Source organism: Eutrigla gurnardus (genome assembly GCF_963514095.1).
Source record: "Eutrigla gurnardus genome assembly, chromosome: 8".
NCBI classification, from domain to species: domain Eukaryota; kingdom Metazoa; phylum Chordata; class Actinopteri; order Perciformes; family Triglidae; genus Eutrigla; species Eutrigla gurnardus.
Window position 1 is genome coordinate 13,240,505 of NC_139922.1, and position 21,632 is coordinate 13,262,136.

General features: G+C 42.5%; 1 protein-coding gene across 1 annotated transcript; it reads right to left on the reverse strand.

Moving 5' to 3' along the window:
* Window positions 1–1,066: 1,066 nt before the first annotated feature.
* Window positions 1,067–2,908, reverse strand: sp5l (Sp5 transcription factor-like). The gene is made up of 2 exons (XM_084015198.1): window positions 2,690–2,908; window positions 1,067–2,408 (listed from the first exon to the last, which is right to left on the reverse strand). The coding sequence occupies exons 1-2, from the start codon at window positions 2,741–2,743 to the stop codon at window positions 1,371–1,373; spliced, it is 1,092 nt and encodes a 363-aa protein (XP_083871324.1). The 5' UTR covers window positions 2,744–2,908; the 3' UTR covers window positions 1,067–1,370.
* Window positions 2,909–21,632: the final 18,724 nt, after the last annotated feature.

Here is a 21,632-nt window from a genome sequence, read left to right on the forward strand (position 1 = left end):
TGGCCCCTGAATAAAGCCCCATTCTGGGCAGTAAAGCAGAGTCGATCGTAACACGGCTGTAATATATGGAGGCTGGGGACGTGGGGGTGGTTGGGGGGGTATTAACTTTCACAAGGGTGCAAAATCAAAGGGAGTTCCTGTCACCACTGAGGGGGTCTCAGCAACAGGGGTCCCATTCACGGGGAATTCCTCTCCAGTGCCCTCTGTTGCATCTGTTGACTCAATCTTCTCCATTGAGAGAAAGAAAACACTCATTAAAGCCACATGACTGTGAACTTGATTGCAGCAGGCGAGACAAACACACATCAATGGATTGGGTATTTACTCTGAGGTGTGAAAATCTTCAAAAAGCCCACCATGTTAGGGCTTCTTTAGGAGCTTCTTCCTTCACACCGACAACACAATGAGCTGCATTTGTATTCTGAATGCAATTGAATTATCATTTAAATAAAATGTTAGATCTTAAGGCTTTGGAAATTCACACATTTTCTGAATGAGCTAAGAGGGTTAACACCATTGTCATAGATATTTACTTCACAATCAGTCGCCAAGATATAAGGAAATAACATAATTAGAAACCGTTTTTTCAGCAAGGACAGTGTTTATTAAAATGTACATGCGGCCATAACCCTGATAAAATTGTTCATGATATTTTTACATAATATACAACGACTTTAAACATTTAAAATGTTTGCTGATCTGGAGCAACGGTGCTTCTCGTTGCTGCCTAAGAGCAGACGAGATAAATCTGTAGATCAAAGACTCACATTTAAAAAAAAAAAAAAGATCCCTACCTTGAAGCCGACAAATAAGCGTGTTTTTGGAATACAAATCTAATTATCATTAGCAACAGAAACATCTTCCCCATTTCTAACTGATTTTCAAGAGCAGAAATTATCATTTTTATACAGCAACCTTGAGCTGTACTAAGGCATACATTTACTCTGAACATGATAATAAACACTGCAGGATTTCGCTCATGTCTGCCACATCCTTCACAGAATATTTACAAATGAATGCGGACATTTAAACATTTTTCACATCAATTGAAATTTAAACAAATATTAAATTGTTAAAGGCATAAAAATAATCTGTTTTGTTTCAGGGGATTCAGCAAAAACTCACAATATCACTGAAAAAATGGTTCAGGAATTCTTTGAAGGTGTCTCGCCTCAAACAGCACACGATTACTTTGATGGAATCGGTCTCTAAATATATTTTTATGGTTCTACTTGAAGTCAAAAGTAGGGCATTGACAAGAGAAGAAGAGCTTGATGCTCACTCTCTATAGTGCAAACCTATGGCAATAAGTGTAAGTCACACAGTCTGTTCACTCTCGATCATCATGTTTCAATGCTGGACCACAGAGATTACTCTCTCTTGATGTTGGTGAGCAGAGGGTCCATGCCCTGCGAAGGCTGCCCAGACCGGCTCTTTCTGGTCTGGTGGGTCTTGACATGTTTGGAGAGGTGGTCACTCCTCATGAACCTCTTGCCGCACTGTTGGCACCCGAATCTCTTCTCTCCGGTGTGTGTGCGGAGGTGCCGCTGTAGCTCGTCAGAGCGGGTGAAGCTTTTACCGCAGAAGAGCCAGTTACAGATGAAGGGCCTCTCCCCGGCATGCCAGCGCAGATGTGCCTTGAGGTGAGACGTCTTCTTGTACACTTTGCCACACTCCGGGATGTGGCAGATGTGTAGCCTCTTCTTTCCAAACTCTAGCCCTCCGCCATTCGCCTGGCAGTTGGGGCACTTGCAGCGGCGGCAGCGGCGGGTGGAGCTCAGCAGGCCCTTGGAGGTGCCTTGGAGAAGAGCAGCTATCTGGGGCTGGTGGCCCAAAACCAGCTGTCTGCCTAAGGAGAAGGGGTGGTTGGAGGAGGTGGCGTTGGTCTGGGGTAGGCTCCACCATTGCTGCCCTTCATCCATGTGGCCTCCAGAAAGGTGATGCCTGGCAGAGGAGTTCTGGATGAAGCTGGGGAAGTTTTGTGCCACACCGTTGTGCTGGGGGTAATAGGGGCCGGGGGCCTGCGGCTGCGAGGACAGCACTTTGACGGGGGAGAGTTCGAAGGAGTAGGAAGATGGAGGTTCAGCCGGAGGGGTGAGAGGCAGCTCGTGGTGGTGGTGATGATGGGGGTGATGATGATGGTGACCCAGCCCGGGCTGCATGTGTCCCGGGAACTGCACCTTAGGCACCGTGAAGGTCATCTGGTGCGTGCTGAGCGCTGTGCTGGGCGCCATCTCGTTGCTCCAGAGCTGAAACATTCCCGATGTGGAGCTGACAGTGCTTTCGTAGGGGAACTGGGAGCCTTCCGAGCCCATGGTGCCTCCCACTTGCCAGGCCTGGCTACAGGTGGTGGCCAGGAAGGAGAGGGCGTTGGGTGCTCCCTCTGGAGAGGAGCTGGGCGTCCGGTCCTGTGAAGGGACAAAACAAACCATAAGCCACTATCAAGATGATTAAAAGTTTTTAAGTCATTTTTAATTTTAACAAATATCTAAATCTACTAATACCCAAGGAGATCAAACGAACAATCAATAAAAAAAAATCCAATAAACAATAAAATGATGATATATATATATTATAACGGGTTTGATTATCTTCACACAGATCAAGCAGGTGAAGCATATTCCTTATATGAAGTGGTTTGTAACACACAGCATGCAATGCGACACAAAGAGCGGATTATACAACGAACCTGTAAGAAGGTGTGCAAAAAGTTATCAGTCCTCTGTATCGCGAGCGCAGCCATCTGTCCTCGCGCTGCTTCTCCACGCACCTGCAACACAAACTGCTCGTCTAAACTACAGCTCGGAGCGCGGAGGGAGAAGAAGAAAAAAAAACACCCCAAAAAGATGCTCACATTCGCGTCTCGGATGACTCAGACACTTTTGGCAGAGCAGCCTGGGAGAAATCCCGCGTTATTCAAACGTCCCTCCGTCCACTAGGTACGTAAGGCTCGTGCGCTCCGGTAAAAGGTGGCGTCGGAGCGGCCGAGGAAGTTGGAGGCAGAGAGACGCGCAGTAAATCCTTGCGATCAGCTCAGAGCTTGAGCCGCATCTTCTCTTTATAGAGAGAAAAGATCCTCTCAACGGGGTCTCCGGTGATGCAGGAGAGCGAGTCAATAGAGGGGAGATGTGAAGGAGGAAGGAGGGGGGTTGTTAGGTGAAGGGGTGGGCTTCTCATAATTTCACTCAATTTCAACCAAATGCTGACCCACGAGCTGACTCCTCCTCCAATTGTTCTGAAGAAAAGAAGGCATGATGAGAGGTTTCCTGTATTAGCTATTTCACCTTCTCTGGACTTCTGTTATTTAATCATTTTTAAATGTTCAAATAAACCATCAGAACTGCATGATTTAACTTTTTTTTTTAAAAGAAGAGATTTCAGTGTTAACAATTGCGTTGCAGCAACTTTTCAGTTGCCACATTAAGGACCACATTTTGCACCAGAACAAAATGCTTACTCTGTCTAAAAGATCTAAAATTAATATAGCCAGCTTAGTCAACATAGTTCCTACTCGGGGAGTATTTGCATACTGCCTCAACTCCACTGTGGGAATTCAAGTAAAGATAGTAGATACATGCATGGGTTTTTATATTTTTGGCAACAATCAACGATGCAGTTTTGAATGGAAAAAGTGGGCAAACTACTGTATATGATCTATTGAAAACAAATAAGAGATGTATTTAAAAAATGTAGGCCTATCCCTACTTACAGGAAAGCATAACATACATTTTGCATCACTCAATTTAACAAAGGATGAACACTTAACTCCATGTAAGAGAAATTTAAACAGTTAGTTAATTAAACAACATCACTTGCTGGAGTTAATAAACAGCGATTAATAAACACATTATTATTTAATTCAGTGATTATTCGTTTTTCTCCGGATGACACACAACAAAATCGTTTGGTTTCTTTACGCGGCAGCAGGCTGGCCTGGCAGGCGTGAGGGTCACACACTCAGTAACAGTATTTTCCCTCACAAAGCTAATTGATAAAACTCAATCAAAGCCTCCGAGTTCTCACCAGTGGGTGACATGTCAAATAGGCTGCCCTGTGTGACATTCTCACATATCAGGGTTCAAGTAGAGGCCGCTTCAGATCTGCTCCATTAAATGCAGATTGAGGCTTAATCTCATTCTGTAAATCTGTTCACCATTACAATGTTAAGAGTTTGAATCCAGGCTGGGAACCCGTTTCTCATGCAAATGCCTGGATCCTCACTTATCTGGCGCTCCCTGTTTCACAGACTATGATCCTTAAATAAACACACATCAAGCTAAAAAAGAGAAATACATTTATTTACTCAATTAAATTTGAACAGAAATGCAAATGTTCTTGTATTCCACTTTGTTGTAATTGTTAGACTTTACAGCTTTTCACAAAAACATGTATTAAAGGCAGTGAAGATAATCACTAAACTGTACCATTTGGTCCGGGCCTATTTGAAGTAATTGGTGTGAAAGCAGAGCGGCTTACATTATGTCCTTGACAGAGAGACACCTCGGCTTGAAACAAAAGATGTCTCCAGACTCACAATGACGTGCAGACTTCAGCTGCAGCGTGCGAATACATCACACAGATTGTGTGTTATTTTAGACAAAAGACTAAACTGAGCAAAATCTGAAGACCTGTGTGTTGGAATTGAAACATGATGGGGATAATATTCATCTCTAAAATAATTGCATGATGTTAGACTCGAATGAGTAGCTTATTAGATTGAGCAAAATCAACAAGGAGGAAGATGATGCATTTTAATGAGCTCAAAATGTTTCCTAATGACTCAAAATATAAATGAACCAAAAATACATTTCAGAAAGGATAAACGTATGCAATTCCATACTGCAGTTGATAAAATAAATAAATAAGAAAGAAAGAAAATGCATAGATTTTAATACATGATACAAACTCCCGCTGCAAATATTAATACATGTGATGTAACTCCAGTAGAATTGAGCAAAATAGTCTAATTCCTAATTAAAGTGAACATTTAGGATGAAAGCAAACGGTAGTAAAGGAAAAGAGCATGCAGGACATGAAAACAGGAGTTGTATTTGGGAGGCAGAGGTATACTGTTATGTCTCGGGTTTATTACGGAGCAGAAGTTGTTAATTACCCTGATTCTTATTTCCTGTCCCCTCATCCCCCACACACCACCCCACCCCCACTGTACTGCCTCCCAGATGAGTGGCTTTGAAGTGCAAAGTACTCTCTCCTCACTTTGAACTGTGAAAACAATGCTCATGTGGTGGTGCTTACCTTCCCCATGTTACCTCATTTAAATAGACCTGGATACGGCTTCCACAGTTTTCAAGGGAAAACTCATTCCAGAGAAAGAGGTCCCTGTGTTCATTAAACAGCTGGTGAGATTGCTGGTAATCAGGTCCGCTCCGTCATACGTTGCAGGCTGCCTCCGACTGGGTGGCTACCAGCGAATTCAAACTTCAAAACCCACGCAGGCTGTATTCCAGCAAGGCGTTGCAGAAGCTCTCGTGCACCCATTTCCAAACAGGAAACACATCTGAGAAAAACAGAACACATCTCAAAACTCAACATGGGTTTCTTTTGTTTGTTTTTTTCTGATAGTTTAATGTTCTGAAGCCTCTCGATGGTGGAAGAGGTTTAAGTCCTTTTTTTTTTGCACACTGTTAAAAACAAATGGTGCTGTTTTTGTTGCGGACATAATCTTACCTCTTAAGCCGAGAGCGTAGAATATGCAAGTGGCTACTCCGGCTGTTTTATCATGCCTGGGGGGCAGTTTAAAAGTCTCAGATCACTAAATTGTCCCAGCTGTCTTGACCATCTGCACTCAAAAAAAAGAGGGGTGGCCGTGGCAGGGGAGCAGCTTTTGTACTGGTGGCCATGTCAAAAAGCCAATTTTACAGCACCGTGCCGACTCAATGGCCCTCATGTGACAAATGTGGTCTAATGGATGAGACAGACAGCATGTAAAATCCTGCTGCTGACTGCAGTGCTTCACTCTTTAACCATTCAAACCTAAGACGGGACAAGATGGGGTGTAATTACCATGACACTCGGTTTCATTGGGACGAGGCGCAACACCAACAGCTGGACTTTACAGTGCAACAATCTGATACCTCATTCAGGAGTCCTTTTCCTGTTTCTTATTGAGTTAGGAGTGTGTGTGTGTATGTGTGTGTGTGTGTGTGTTGTTTGAGAGGGAGGTGCTGAGTGGGAGATAAACTGAAGAGAGAGAGAGAGGTATATTGATAAGGTTTACTCTCATGTGCTTTGCTCAGTGGTCGATTGGAGAATTTGAAAAATCGCATGCACTGTTGAACATTTTCAGGTCAGTCATGATTATTTCATCAGTTTTGCCATGTCATGTGTGCAGATGCACCACTCAAGACCACTGTCTTCCCATTTAGACATTTAAAATTCTACACTAAAATGACCTTTGCCCCTGATATCCTTCTACATGTTTGTCTCTAAGAAGTTGATGGAAAAACTGATAAAGCTAGTACTCACACAAAGAGAATGCAGCGATGAATTAATTCCTCAATTGAAACACCTCAATTAAAACAGTATATTCTATTTTGTACGTCCAAAATAATGAATGAATTATTTAATTTTCACACAAGCAGCTTTGTATGTGCTTGAAAGGATTTAACTACATTTTTATTAGTGTTTTTCTTTTTTTTAGGCTGTTCTCATTTGCAGACTAAACAAACAGGTAAATTCTAACATATGTTAGAACAGCAAAAAGAATAGCAAAAATGTAGCATTACAACTGGAGTTGATATGGCAGCATGCTTCTGTAATGGTTCCCTCCCCTCCGTACTTCTGTTTACATTGCGAGGTACGCCAGAGGTAGAAAAACTACAATAATTCCCTCATCTCTTGTCCATTAGCATGTACGAAAACCCCAAAATCTCCAGTCTTGGGCAGACAGCACACATCTCCCCTTGTCAAAGAAAACTTTTATCAATACCAAGAGCACTTGAAGTTTGTTTGCATTTTGTTTTCCAGCACTCTTAACAACTTCAGAAGTCAGATCACAGGAGTATCTGATCAAAGCGCTTCGTGGTTAGTTCTGGAAACACAGGAGTGCTACGCCATGCTTTGATACTCCACATCAATATTTCAATTCAACAATCACTTGACATGCACCCATACTCCCAGAGACGAAAGACTGGGAGGGAGGGGGGAGAGGGAGAATGAATGGAGGGGGGTTTCAGGAAGTACATAAAAGAAATGGATTGAAGAAATCGCTCACCTTTTTGTGGCAATGTTGTAGAAAATGAACCGAAATGCCCGTTACACTACTAGTCAAGCGTAATCTACTAAAATCTCCATTTTGACGGTCAAAAAGTTTTATCTTGCAACAAAAGGTTGTGTTGCCTAGCAACGTTGTGTAACAAAAGGAGCTCGCAAAACGGGCTTTTTGTGTAATAGTCTCACGATAAACTCACTATATATATATAAATATATATATAAATATATATATATATATATATATATATATATCAGTGCTGAAACTAAAACACTTGTCACAGGCTGAAAATCTGAGCAGAGAAGGTGTTTCATGTTTTATCAAAGGAAAGTCGTACAGGAACTCCGCGGTGATAAAGATGGATACAGTCCATCTGCCGAATGTCACTTTCACAGTGCTTCATAATCATTTCATCATCTCGACAGGATGTGACATGCTTTGAAGGTTTCGGCCTATAAAATATGGCGTTTGATCTGAAAAAGACTTGTGGCATGAAAAGACGTGTAGTCAGTCAGGAGATAAAACGTGACACTGCTACTAGGAAAGCCTCAAGTGTGGTTTAGGGCACACAGAGAAGTCAATTCAATCATTTTCAGACAGTTAAAGGAGTAATTCAGCATTCTTGTGAAAAAGCCCAGCTTTTTTTGCCTGAGAGATAGATGAAGGGATTGATACCTCGCTGTTATCTGGTCAATATGAAGCCGGAGGCAGCAGCCGCTTGTCTCAGCTTAGAAAGAAGATATCTCTATCTGGGAGCATCCTTACGTTTCTGCTTGTTGGCTGTGAACCTCATGGTGACCTCATTAAATTAAACAAACAAGATATACGTGTTAACAAGGCCTCCCCCCACATTTATAGGTATGCAGGAAAAAACTAGAATAGCTGATAGACTCCTTTCCCAGCAGATGAGTATGTCCCTGCTTTTTATCTGGTTGCACCTGAAAACAGGGTTAGTCAACATTGAAACATTTTAATTGAACTTATTAAGTATCTCTTTTAAACTCAAACAGAGTTGGTGATTGTTTCATTTTGTTTTTGTCAAGTTTGATTGAGGTATTTTAAAAATGATCAGCGAGTTAAAATGACTGTTTCTCTCAATGGAGTTTGGTAACTTTGAGGAGCACATATAACAGCTGTTTCTTTTCACATCTAACTCTGTGAATGAATGAGTTTTATATGTTTTGCTATTATGATAATTATCCAAATTCCTTTAAACTTTCATTTAAAGGAATTCATTTCATTTCATTTGTCCCAGGAATGAATGTAAAATGTAACCTTTCCCACTGAAGACTTGTCAGATGTTAGTGGGCGAAGGAGGTTGTTTTTTGTTTTTTTAATTGTAGAAATTATGGTTAATGGATTTTATTACTTTAACACCATGCAAGCCATTTCCCCCTATTTCCAGCGTTTATGCTAAGCTAACCTCACCAGCTGCGCTCCAGCCTCATTTTAAGAGTGTTTTTTTATAAATCTTATTTAATCTCATTATTTCTTGTTTTTGTATTTGTTTGTTTGCTTCTCTTTGTCTAACCTTGTTTTCTTTATCTGGTCTCTGTATTTGTATCTTGACAGATGGAGTTTAATTCTTCACATTTGTCATTAAACTCGACCAATAACGTCGATGGCTGCTTCATGAAAGACGGCGTGTCTGTCAGCTGGCTGACATCCTCTCTGAAATGCCTGTTGGTGCGTTAAGTATCCACTGTCACACCCTTTGTGAGCATGATGCATTTATGTTAATACATATCCCCAACACAGCATTTAAAATTAATGATAACTAATTTACCAGGAAAGAAATGAATTGTTTATTCATAGGGTTTGCTGTGTAAATTCCCTAAAAAGATGAATTCCCTACAATTGCCTGTCTGTACAATGCCACATAAAAATGAATAATAAAAAAGCAAAAAACACAGAGACAAAAGGGAGAAGAGGAAACAATGGGATTATCAATCATGAAGCATCTCCAAGCGCATTTAGGCAAAGATGAACAGAGATAAATAATTAGCTGTTATACTTGACAATATCGTTTACAGCCATCAATTCAATGCGGGTATTGTAGCATGCAGGGACCTCTGCCAGTTGATCTTATAGCTTTGTTCAGTGGCTGTGGGAGATGTGAGCACCTGTCACGACGATGCCGCCGTCTGATCTAAACTCCTGTACTCAGATGGGACTGACTCTGGAAGGAAACAGGAATAAAATCACACAGTTATCAAAAGAATGGATTCGCTCTAATGTTGAGTATTATGACTCATGTTTAACCCTGTTTAACACCACAGGAGAAAAGGGCCGACTGTGTCGTGTATCGCTGTCGTGTGTGCAGAAGGCCGTCAGCAGCATTAGGGAAAAAAAGCCAAACCCACAAAGTCTTAAATCCCATTTCATAAATATTACCCAGGAAGCCCCAAACATGCCATCTGGGAAGAGGGACCCGCGTCAGTATGGTAACCGGATCTTATGGCAAGGCTCCAGCTGAAATCAGAAATGCAAAGCAGGAGCGGGGACACAAGGGCTACATGTGCAGAGGAGTGCCGCACAGCCAGAGCAGTAGATTTATTTGTAAACGTATGCTTGTGATGCCACTATCTGTTAAGCCCCTCCGTCAGCTCAGCCTGTGTAATGTGAGGGGAAGTGTCACCCTGTCACCGCCATGCCAGGGATCAGCCCGCTGTTTGTGTGTACCGCCAAGCAGGCGAGCTCCGAGGAGGAGGGGAGCCAAATGACACGGAGGCTCTTTCATCTAATCCGTGTGGTGTAATTTGCACCTCAGTAAGTTTAATTGATGACTACTGATCAAATGCTTGCCTTTGAAAATAAAATCTTTGGGATTGTTATTTTCCCCTTCAACCTGCAAAAAGAATTCTTAATGCACCTGATGAGAGGTTTCTAACTGATGGATGAGGGTTTTTTTTTTTGAGTTTGAACTTTGGTACAGTACGTCGAGCAACAAACTCCGACTCCTGCCAATATTTCCTTTCAATTCAGAGTATTATATACTTTAGAGCCGTACAAACTTCATTTAGCAAAAGTTGCGTGGACTTTTTCTCTCTCCGGCACGCAGCAGCGGCAGCATATGCACCTGAGTTCCACGTGTGCCGTCTCCTTCCTCCAGAGATCCAACCTGAGCGTCAATGTCATTCAGACAAATGGATAGTGACAGGCCGAGCTTATCAGTGTCAACGTCGGGCTGCTCTCCGGGACTTTGATTCCGCACTTTTCCCACAGCTCAACAGAAGGCTGTGCTTTGCAAAACAAACCAACAAACAGGGAACCTGAAGAGTGTGATGAAAGAGTAAACAACATGGCCCCGGTAACATGCCCCACAACCATGACACTTCCTAAGTAGGTTACCGTGGAGGTTCACCCAATTCAACACGTGCCGTCTGATTGCAGGCAGCAACCACGCCGAGCACTTTGGGGAAGTTCACGGCGCCCTGGCGTGTGACGCAGATGGATCAGTCTCAGGACCTTGGCCTTGGCAAAAAAAAAAAATCAAATGGGCCCACCACTAATGCCCTTGCACGTGTACAAAGCAGTTCATTATCAAGAAAAATGATAGGGAGTCAATCTATTGATGTTGCCTAACTAATTGTAAAGCAGGGGATTCAAAAGCAGATGTTGCATTTCAAAGCAGTTGTGAGCAAGGAGACAGGTTATGATTTATGCTAAAATGTGTGGCTTCAAAGCGTCGAACGCGGCTTCTAAACAAATTGAACAAGTCAAGCGCTATTCACCCAGGACCAGGAGGGAGCCCGGCGCATGTAGATCAGAGGCGCACGGCTGCCGCTTGTAATATCACTCAGTGGAGGAGGGGGTCCCACTGGGGGGAGGCAGCACAGAGAGGCTAACGCCGAGCTCTGCTCGCACAGAAAGGAATTGTGTACGAATGCAGCTGCAACACCTGCGCAGAAACCCCCCCCCCCCCCCCCCCCCTCATCATCCACCCGCCTCCCTCCTCTCTCCTCCTGGAGCATCATCCACACAGGGGGAGTGGAGAGGGGTGGGCAGCACCTTGAGACTTGACATCCTTTCTGTGGATAGCACTATTATTTGGGAGGAGATTGAAGAGTTGGGAGAAGATTCTGGGCTTATGTCAACATACTGATGCAATTTTGGTAAACAGTGATAAAACCGGGTTACTTGTTGGGCTGATTGGGGGTGGGGGTGGGGGGGCTTTAAAATGTGTTTATCGCTGTTGTCTCGTCTTCCAAAGGAGGCAGGCTGTGTGAAATGTCTTTGGGAAACCCGATGATCACTGACTGGACTCATCTCTGATCTCTTCAGTAACAATGTACTGTTACTGGTTTGGAAAAATAGATATAAGTGTCCTTGGGCAAGATACTGAACCCTAAATAATTTAACATTTGATTAACTGGTTTCTTAAAAGTGTGTAACATGCACATTTACAGGATTAAATATAGTGATTCATGATGCATCCTGTGTGAAGAATTGCAAAAAGGTGTGAAGGATCGGTGTATCATGCTGAATTTTACATTACAGAAGTGTTCCTCCTTGTTGACGTTGCCATACATGTGAAAAGACAGACTGCACGGACTTCTCTCACAAGTCATTTTTCCGTCTGTTTTCTTCTATTTGATGCTGCCTAAATTGGGACGGGAGAAACGAATTGCTAAATTTTTAATTAACTTCATAACATCTGCACTTGTGCTTTGAGAGAGCAGCGAGATTTCCTTTTAACCTATTCCAGCACATTTGCACACCAAGGTAAATCTTGATGCTGGCACTCTTACAGAAAGGAGGGGGAAAAAAATCAAAAATGGAAATGAACTCTCACTTGTGTGTGTAGATCAAAGAGGCAGAATTATTCAACTTTTTGCCATTGCTTGATCTTCAAAAAAGAAGAGAGGAGAAAGTAGGGGAGATCTAGATGGATGAATCAGTTTGAGTTAGTGTTCCTCAGTTGTTATACGAGCTTTAATTTTTCGCATCTGATGTATTTACTTGCACATCATCACTTTAATATCTAAGTCCTGAGCTGTTTCATTGCGCAGGTAAAAAAACAGGCCATTGCTTATGTTGCTTGGACTACACTCCAAAGAAATGCTTTAAAAACATTGCATTCCCTCCTCTCTCAATTCATTTTGCTTTTTTATTTTGAAGTTTTTCTGGTATTTCTCTGGAAAAACACTCATTAAAACTGAACAAATATCAATTTCTTTGGAGGGAAGAAGTTCCACAGTATAAATGCATAATTTTATCATTATTTTTGACCAGATATTCGTGAATTGATTATCAATTTAACCAAAGTGCCAGTAACAGTATTCACCTTTTAATACAGCAGCACTTGAATTAAATGAACTTGCAGATTTTTTTATTCTGGACTCTTCTCTCCCAAATATTGTGGTTCTGTTAATGCTTAAATAATTGAATTACTTTGCATGGATTTTCTCTCTGTTACCGACAGCAATGCTATTTACTGTGTGTTTAGTGCTATAAATAGTGACATTGTGGCGAATTGTATTTGCACAATGTCACCTCTCCATAAAATAAAGTGTATATTATTTACTCTACTTTGCATATGAGTAATTTGAACATGAATTTAATACATTTATATCAACAAATTGATTTGATTAATCCTCTCACCAAATTAGAACTATACTTTCTGTTTTACCACACATGGTGAGGCAGCATGCAGTTCATTGCCTCGCCACTAGAGAGGGCTGTTGATGAGGCAACACCAGTAACCTCAAAGACAATAAAGACTTTCTGTTACAGGACAACTCAGAATCACATCTCTACAGAAGGTAAATGTTTACAATTTTACATATGGATTTTAAGTCAGGAGGGGATTGATGTATTATTTGCTTTAAGTCGTCTGAAACGTGACTCTGGCTAGTTTTGATACCTTCAACCTCTACTGCTACAGCCTTTCTTGTAAGGTCTGGAGTCTGAAATCGGAGCAGGCAGTGAGTCCAGCCCCCCCCCCCCCCCCCCCCCCTGGTCGCAGGTATCTGCACGGGCAGCCCTGACTGATGTGGGTGATATCACAGCACACCAAAGCTCCTTCAACAAATCTCCCTTTGATACAGCACACACAATGCCGTCTCTATAGGAAACCCCCTTGCTTCTCTCTGTGTGTGAGCAAAAAAAAAAAAAAAGAAAAGAAACAAGAAACCTGCCAAAATGAGACCAAAGCTGGTTCAGGATTGAGAGGAAAATGTGTGTTGCATTTGCCTTACTGTGTCTTTCCACAAGAGGACACTGCTCCCATATTGAATCTATACACTGTCAGCACGCAGCAGCATTTCTCCTGTTCCTCGGTCTTGTGCATTGTTGCAAAATGTAGACATGCTTTGGTTGTTAAGTAGACCAGTTGCACATCAACTGATCTGTAAGTCTAAATAATACATGTGTATAAAAAAAAAGCAAGTAAAGGTCTACACAGACCAGTCTGTGCCTCTTATACATATTACATACATGATAAAATTCACCAAGTCAACTTTGTTTTTGTTTCTTCTTCAAAGAAATATAACAAAACATGGGAAATCAAGAAAGCAATGCTATCATTAGATTTATACCATGGTGTGGTTTATACATAAGACACATGGAACTGAAGTTTAGTAACAATTTGATTGACAATAAAATGCAGATGAAAGTTCCACCTGGCCACGCAGCTGATGTTGATGCAGTTCAGGCAGTTGTTTCTTTAGTTTCTTGCTTTAAGCTAGGATGTTACTGCAGCCCTTTCAGTTGAATTTGGCATGTTGGTCTATACAAATGAAATTGACCCATCAGCAGAGATTGCTCTTGATGCAACTGATACAAACCTGCTCTACAGTTTTTTTCCTGAAATCCCATGGGTAATAAAGCTCCAGCAAAACATTATTGCCCCTGTACTATCAGGCCTGTGGCAGTAAGATTCATGATGATACACCAATGCTTTCCCCCAGCAGTGTTCACATCCAACTCCCTGCAATTTGCTTGGGAGAAAAGGACAACTTAACCTTTCTGAGCAAAATGACCAGAGCAATCAGTCAACTCATAGATTATGTTTATGGATTGCTTGACAAAAAAAAATGGAGAGTTGATTGTTGTGTGTAAATACATATCTGTGGCTCAGTGTTAGAGTGAATCATCCTCCAATCAGAAGATCGGCGGTTTGATTCCCAGCTCCTCCAGTCCATCAGCCGCATGGTAAATTTCACACAACCTCAAAGTGGTGCTAGGAACTAAATGGATCTTGTGTCAATTATATGTATCTGGATACAGAGCTTAACAATGTATGCTTTCAACCAAATGTAAAAGATTACACAACAAAGTCAAAGTTTCTGTTTTCTGTTTTGGGAACTTCTGGCCAGCTGTGTCATGTTGGACTGTCCTGCCAACCCAGAGCAGAGGGACTTCTACCTGCCTACAGAAACACAGGTCATCCTACTCTGGTCTGCCTGCTCTCTCCCCTTAAATCACGCCCCTTTCAGGGCCCGGACCTTATTCCTGAAAAATTATGTACGTTGATCATTGGAAGAGAAAATATTTTTGACAATTGTGCCATGAATTACACATGATGACTGTTAACTGTTGACCATGGAGGACTATATAATACTACTACTGCTAATATTACTGTTAATATTACCAACACATGGAACATATGCAGATGGAGAGCCTGGCCTGCTCCAGATTTCTGCCTCAAGTCTGTTAAGGCAGTTTTTCTCGCCACTGTTGCGCTGTAACGCTTGCTGCTGGTGATGTTGGGACTTTGAAAATCATAAGCGTGTTCTAGTCCTGCTCTGTGTGCAAAGTGTGCTGAGATAACTTTTGTTTTGATATGACACTATAAATAACATTTAATTGAATTATTTAATAAGATAATTTTGCAAGTGGATAAAGTTACAGTTTGTAGTAAAATTGTCACATCAATGAGTTATGTGTGAAATCTTTCTTATTGGCTATGAATTTGGTTTGCCAGATAGACAGTGTGTAGCGCTTTCATGCATGTATGTACCTTTTGCAGCGCTCCTTTCCTGAGCTATTTACATGTATAACAAAAAGGGAAGAAAAAAAAACCAGGAGAGCCTCAACACAGCCAGTAAGTTGGGGGGGTTCGGGGGAGGCCCCAGGCTCTTGGCTTTGTCTGCCTGTTGAGTGGGGCCATCAGATAACAGCCAGGACAATGGTGCTCCATTCTGAGGGCTCTCTTAAATGAGCAGGAAGCACTGGTGAGCGCTGAGCCCAGGCTTCTGGTGGACTCCCTGGGGTCCGCTCAGCCCTGACGGAGCACGCCACTGCTGAATGGCTGGAGAGCACAAGAGGAAATGAGAAGCTAGCGGCCACCCAGCCGGTGCCATGGGTGCCCTTTGATGCTGAATACGTATGGATGGGAGCAAGAGAAAGGTGATGGAGAGGTAAGAGGAGAGGAAAGGAAGAATCAAAGCATAATAAATTAAAGAAGCCGATCACAATGGCGTACAAGGCATTGTACCTTGCAATAATGTTGGACCAGATTCAGTGGCACAGATACTGTTACTGATGTTGTTCCCCGTCATCAGTGATGGTACGACCATTATTATCCGTTGTCATGAATGTCACAGTCACCTGGCCTTAGACATGGGGATCAGCTTTATTATAAAGGTGCACAATAGACAGCCAAATAATCAATCTTTCCACTTCCTTGTCACCCAAGATTTTTGCAGCAAACTCTTTGTGCTACTGCAGCTTGACATTTTATTTATTTTGCATGTGACTCAGAAAAAACAGAACTGCCTTACAATACATCCCCAAATACATCTATCCAATGCTTTTTTTTGGTACCGGTTCTTAATTTTAGCACAATGTGCAATAGAAAACCCCTCGTTCTTGTTTCTCTTTTGGCACAGCGTGGCAGGAAGGTGGTCTGGACGTGACTGCCAGTACAGTCGTGGGTCCACGTCTCCCTGCCCTCCACCCTGCATGCGTTCAGCCCAGTACGTGCTGAAGAGGCTGTCCGGTGATGCAGCTGCCCTTTGAACACTCTATGGAGCTCTCAGGGTGACGTTGAGAAGATCTGGACTTGGAATATTACAGAATGGAGCGATGTCATGGGGTAACACTGTAAATGAATGTCATCACGACTCCAACACAGTACTGTTCTGCACTGTGTCCATTCATAATGCTGATGATTAAAATACTTTTTTTGGAAACCATGTTTTGTTTCTTCTAGACCTTCTTCCTTGCAATAAAGGATTCTTCTTGGTACTTGAATCTTCACCAGGTCATTAAATGACAGGCGAGTGAAATGTTTTGCAAATTCCATAAAACACGTGCATGAATTTCTCCTTCCATATTTCCATATTTCTCTTTTGTACATGTCACTGTTGGTGAGATGCTTTTATTCAGTACTTAACTTGAGTTAAGAAAAAATATCTTCCATAAAGGAAATGAAAAGGGCTTGCTACAATTAGCTACACAATGATTGTGACAATATGCTCCTTTGTTGAAACAGGGGTCGCCTTTAAGGACAGCAAACTTCCAAGGAGAAAAAAGGATGACTCCTGTGTTTTCATCAAAATGGACACAGACAACATGAAAATGTATATATCATCAACCTGTAGAACAGGTGTAAAGTTGTCATTGGATAATTGGTCGAACAGGATTTCAAATCTATTGGAGAGAGGAACTGAGGGTGAGACCTCCCACTTTTGGATTATCCAATGAGAATTGCACACCTGTTCTACATTGAGTATATATGTGTTTGCCTTTTGCCTTTTTCGACTCTGACAAAGACACAGTAGTGTTGAAATGTTACTTGAGCTGTTAGCCGCCTTGCAGCCACAGACCTGGAAGATCACTGTGTTGGTATATACAAAATTCACACTACTAATAGTTGTTGAGTCAGCCCTTTTTAGGCAACGAGCACAATATACCTGCCCTGAACTCTGTGAGGTGAACCTGGCTGCACTGGTGATTCTCAAGGACCCACTCCATCAGAGTCTCACGCACAAGATGAAATACTGGAGTCACTTCAGTGGACCAACAAAAAAGAAATCTCATTCCCTTCAACCCCCCTCACTGTGTCTGATTTCACACCCTGAATATGTATATTTATGTATAATATGGATATATATAATATTTATATCTCTTTATTTAAAACTATGTAAACGCTTCCAAAATTGTATTTTTGCATCACACACAAAACACCAAAATAAATGACTCTTCGCATGTCAACTACACATATGTGCTAAGTATCCAGCCATCCATTATGAATCACCGTGGGGGGGATGGAGCCGATCCCAGCTGACATTGGGCGAAGGCATTGTTGTGCTAACTATAAAACACTATTATCTAGAGGCATTTTTATTTGTAGCACGCTATGAATACAGACTATAAACACAAATGCAATGGGGAAACAAACAAAAATGTGCTTGTTCTCAATATTCACATACTCGTAACAGTATCAGACACAACTACTTCCTCTGACTCTCCTTCTCCAAAATCGGCCTCCATTGCTGTGCACACCAAACCGGAATCCCATTGAGTGTTCACGCTGGGATTTCAGGTGGTTTCACATGTGCATTGTGGTGTCAATTTGGTTAGCAAAGCACATGCACATTTTGTTTTGAATGTTGATAACCATATGTCAGTATGTATGTGGTTAATAGATAGTTGTAGTTTCAATAATTGTGCTACAGTAGCATTCTTTGTCTTGTGTAGTACCATGAAACGTACTTACATATCAACACCCTGCTTTCAGATGCAGGTCTTTCTTCTATTTTCTATTTTCTGTGTACAGTACATTAGGGACTAATTATTCTTCCCTTGAGGACATACATCAGTTATGAAGAATTTACGGTAAATTGTTACCCGAGAGCTTCAAATGACAACACAGGGAAATGTTGTTTCTTCGTTGTATGGGACGCTTTAGTGCGCCGCAGCTAAGAGTGAATCTGGTGTTGACAGAAGTGCTACGGCAAAGAAGACAATGCAGCAGCAGCTCTTACAATGTGGTTCAAGGCTGTGTCGCCGTTGTGTACTTGAGCTGCACAATGCTTTGGCATGGGCTGGGAAGTGACACATCCCATAACCCAGGCCCTGCGTGGGTCAAAGCAGCTCCCCTACATGGTTTGGTAAATCTAATTGTTTTTCTGGATGTGATGAAAACCTGTGGAGCAAAGCTGTCGTACTGCACGACGGTGGATTTTATACAAATACAAGCACCATATGCGTCATCTCCACCTTTTTCAAGGAGAGTAGAGGTTGTAAGTCTGACTGTCAGACAGAAATACCACAGATGAGACTAAACACATTTTTTTTCCCATTTGTGGCACCATATCCTGACAGCGGCCAGACAGGACAGTGACTGTCTATCGGCAAGGAAAGGAAGGTCAGATGGGAATCCAGGTCTCCCCTTTTGTTCTCTTCAGATGATAGATGGGCTGCGTAGGCAGGACTTTTACTTTTTTTTAATTGTCTGTTGTGGTAGTGTCAGTTTCTAACACTGAAGAGCAATGAAAAGTTAATGGTTACAATCCAGCCTCCACTTAATCAGATGGGAATGATCACGTGCTCAACCGAGGTCCTTAAGTCACCATCCGCGTTGTTATCTTAATGAGAACACAAAAACATAATCGCAGAGGATGCTTCGTGAGCACGCACTCAGACACAGTTCCCCGGGGAGCCAGTGGATGTAGGCGTGTGCCGCCTCGCCCGCCCAGGAGATGCATGACCCAGATGTGTGATGAATAGACATGACTCGTGTAGGTGTGGCGGAGGTCAGAAGGTGTTCATCAGGAGTGAACAGGAAATCACCAACTCACTTCAAGACATACTGGACTCATGCAAAGAAAGAACCTGCATGCTTTCACAAGCAAGATGTATACAAATTATGAATGTGAACAAGGAGGGGAAACTCTACTCTTTCGTAAAAAGTAATTAGAGGTCAGTGTTGCCCCGGGAAATCAAGACATGGTTTATTACAGGGACAGTAAAAAAAAGAGCACTTGATATTTGTTAAACAATGTAATACTTGTTTGATTATTGTATCGCCTGAATAATAGAGACCGACAAGCTGCCATAAAATATACACTTTTCAACACATCAAAGGGCCCCGGGGTTGTGCTCGGCTCTTAACCCCTGCAGAAACTTTGTATGGTGTGAGTGACAAATTGCAACGAATTCACGGGCCGACAGGAAGAATTCTTCAGAACGACATGATTCATGAAGCCAAACAATGTAAATACCTGGACAGCACGAGGAGAGGCACTAATGGATGGAGAGAGGAGCAGCAGACGGAAAGGGATGGGAGTGGTGAGGAGACAAGGACACGAGGAGAGGGGTTGGCCGTCAGCGGTCGGCCCTCATAGAAAAGGTTATTTCCAAAGAGGCATGCCATGGGGGGTCGGGACAAGCATCCCATAAAGCAGATAATGAACAATAGCAGGAACTATAGTCCACAAAATGACTGGAGCCTCTCCCTGGACCAGAATAATAGAAAAGACCCTCTATGATCAGGGCACACACTCAGCATGCAGGAGACAGGGTGGATGCCAGACTGATCTGAAGTGGCGTATGTATGACACGCCAACTCGTATGCCATTATGGCGTGTTATCACTACGCACAATCGCCTTTTCGCGTTCAACGCTGAACCCAAACCCTAACCATAACCCTAAAGGGCGTTTACATACACGCGGATGTGATGGGTCGTTTCGCTAGAGGGTGCTGACAAACACGTGGATGTGATGGGTAATTTCGCTAGAGGGCGCTGACAGACACGCGGATGTGATGGGTCGTTTCGCTAGAGGGTGCTGACAAAGACGTGGATGTGATGGGTCGTTTCGCTAGAGGGTGCTGACAAACACGTGGATGTGATGGGTCGTTTCGCTAGAGGGTGTTGACAAACACGTGGATGTGATGAGTCGTTTCGCTAGAGGGTGCTGACAAACACGTGGATGTGATGGTCGCTTCGCTAGAGGGCGCTGACAAACACGTGGATGTGATGGGTCGTTTTCCTCAGAACGTACACATACACGCGGATAGCTCGAATTGCGTACAGATAAAACGCCACAGGAAGTGGCGTGTATATTTACGAAAAGTCATGATGCCATGTTGCTAATGCAACAAGCAGAGTGGTATCATGAGGTAGCAATGTCTAAGATGGAAACACGATGTGCTACGGAGTAACTGGAAATGATTTGTATTCTTGTAATTCCCCCCCGTTTAAGACCGTGAAGTGATCTCATGTTTAAAATATGCCAGACATTCACCAGACAAAAACGGTCGTATCACTTGACACGTTTTGTGTCCGCCAACGGTGTCGATGCCTTGTTTGTTGTTGTCAGAGCGGCACCAGTGCAGGCCGCCGTTGGCTCCGGTGGGCCACTCAGGTATTCCCATTTTCATTGTTTGAATTCATAAAGAGCTGTCTGTGTTATGATGGAGCAGAAGGGTTTCGTCTAGTTTGGGGTTAACACTCCATATCCTTTTTCCATTCAACGCATTGTTCCTTTTTACCACTGATTAATATCTTGTTTAAACAGCCCGCAGACACACCACGCCGTCTGTAGGTTCATAAATCCTCTGGAGCTGATCAACACAATGGCCCACATTCCTGGCATTTAAAGGAAGTCCCTTATATCACTGCATCTCCTCTCCACCAGAGACACAGACGTTCTAGGAATATGACACTGGAACAAAAACAACTCATGCATGTGTGTTTATTTCATTTTGGTTTAAGACATTAGCGAGACGGGGACACATCACACTTTGGGGGGGCGTCCATCCAGCTTTACCTTTTTGGGAACGCATCGCTGGACTTCTCCTCTACACCCTGTTTGACTCCAGTTACATCTTTAGCAATGTTTTCTCTAGCATGGAATAACAACAGCATGGGCAAAATTTCCTTCAACGTTAGCCATTGTTTTCCTTTTTTTAAATTTAGAATCAACAATCATTACAAAGAAATGGAGACATTTATCGGGGTTAAATCATTTGACCTGACTCCAGCATTGTCGCTGTATGTGGGTTTATAAACAGCCCCCTGCTAATTATGGCTTCCTCTGGGCTGATGAGGTGCGAAAATAAAAATAATATCATATCCATTAGATTAAAACTAATAATAGGGAAGGGATATTTTTTTCTTTTTACATTAACAATGAGTCAGAGGTCTCTCGCTGTGATGACCTCACAGATATCATCCAACTTGTGCAGTTCTACACAGCGTTTTGCCTCCTTTCAGCTTGTCATCTCATTTGATGCAAATACTTTTCACGCTCATCAGCCACATTTCCAGCATTAATATCAAAACCCAAACTGAACGTGAACTACCTGCCCTGTATGAAACCAAAAAAGTAAACAAAAGCTCAGTCAAACTGACAGCAGAGGAGAGAGACTAAGAGTGAAACACTGAAGGACATAAAAACACACACTGATGTAACCCGTTGGTCATCAAATAGACGTTAAGGGGGCCTC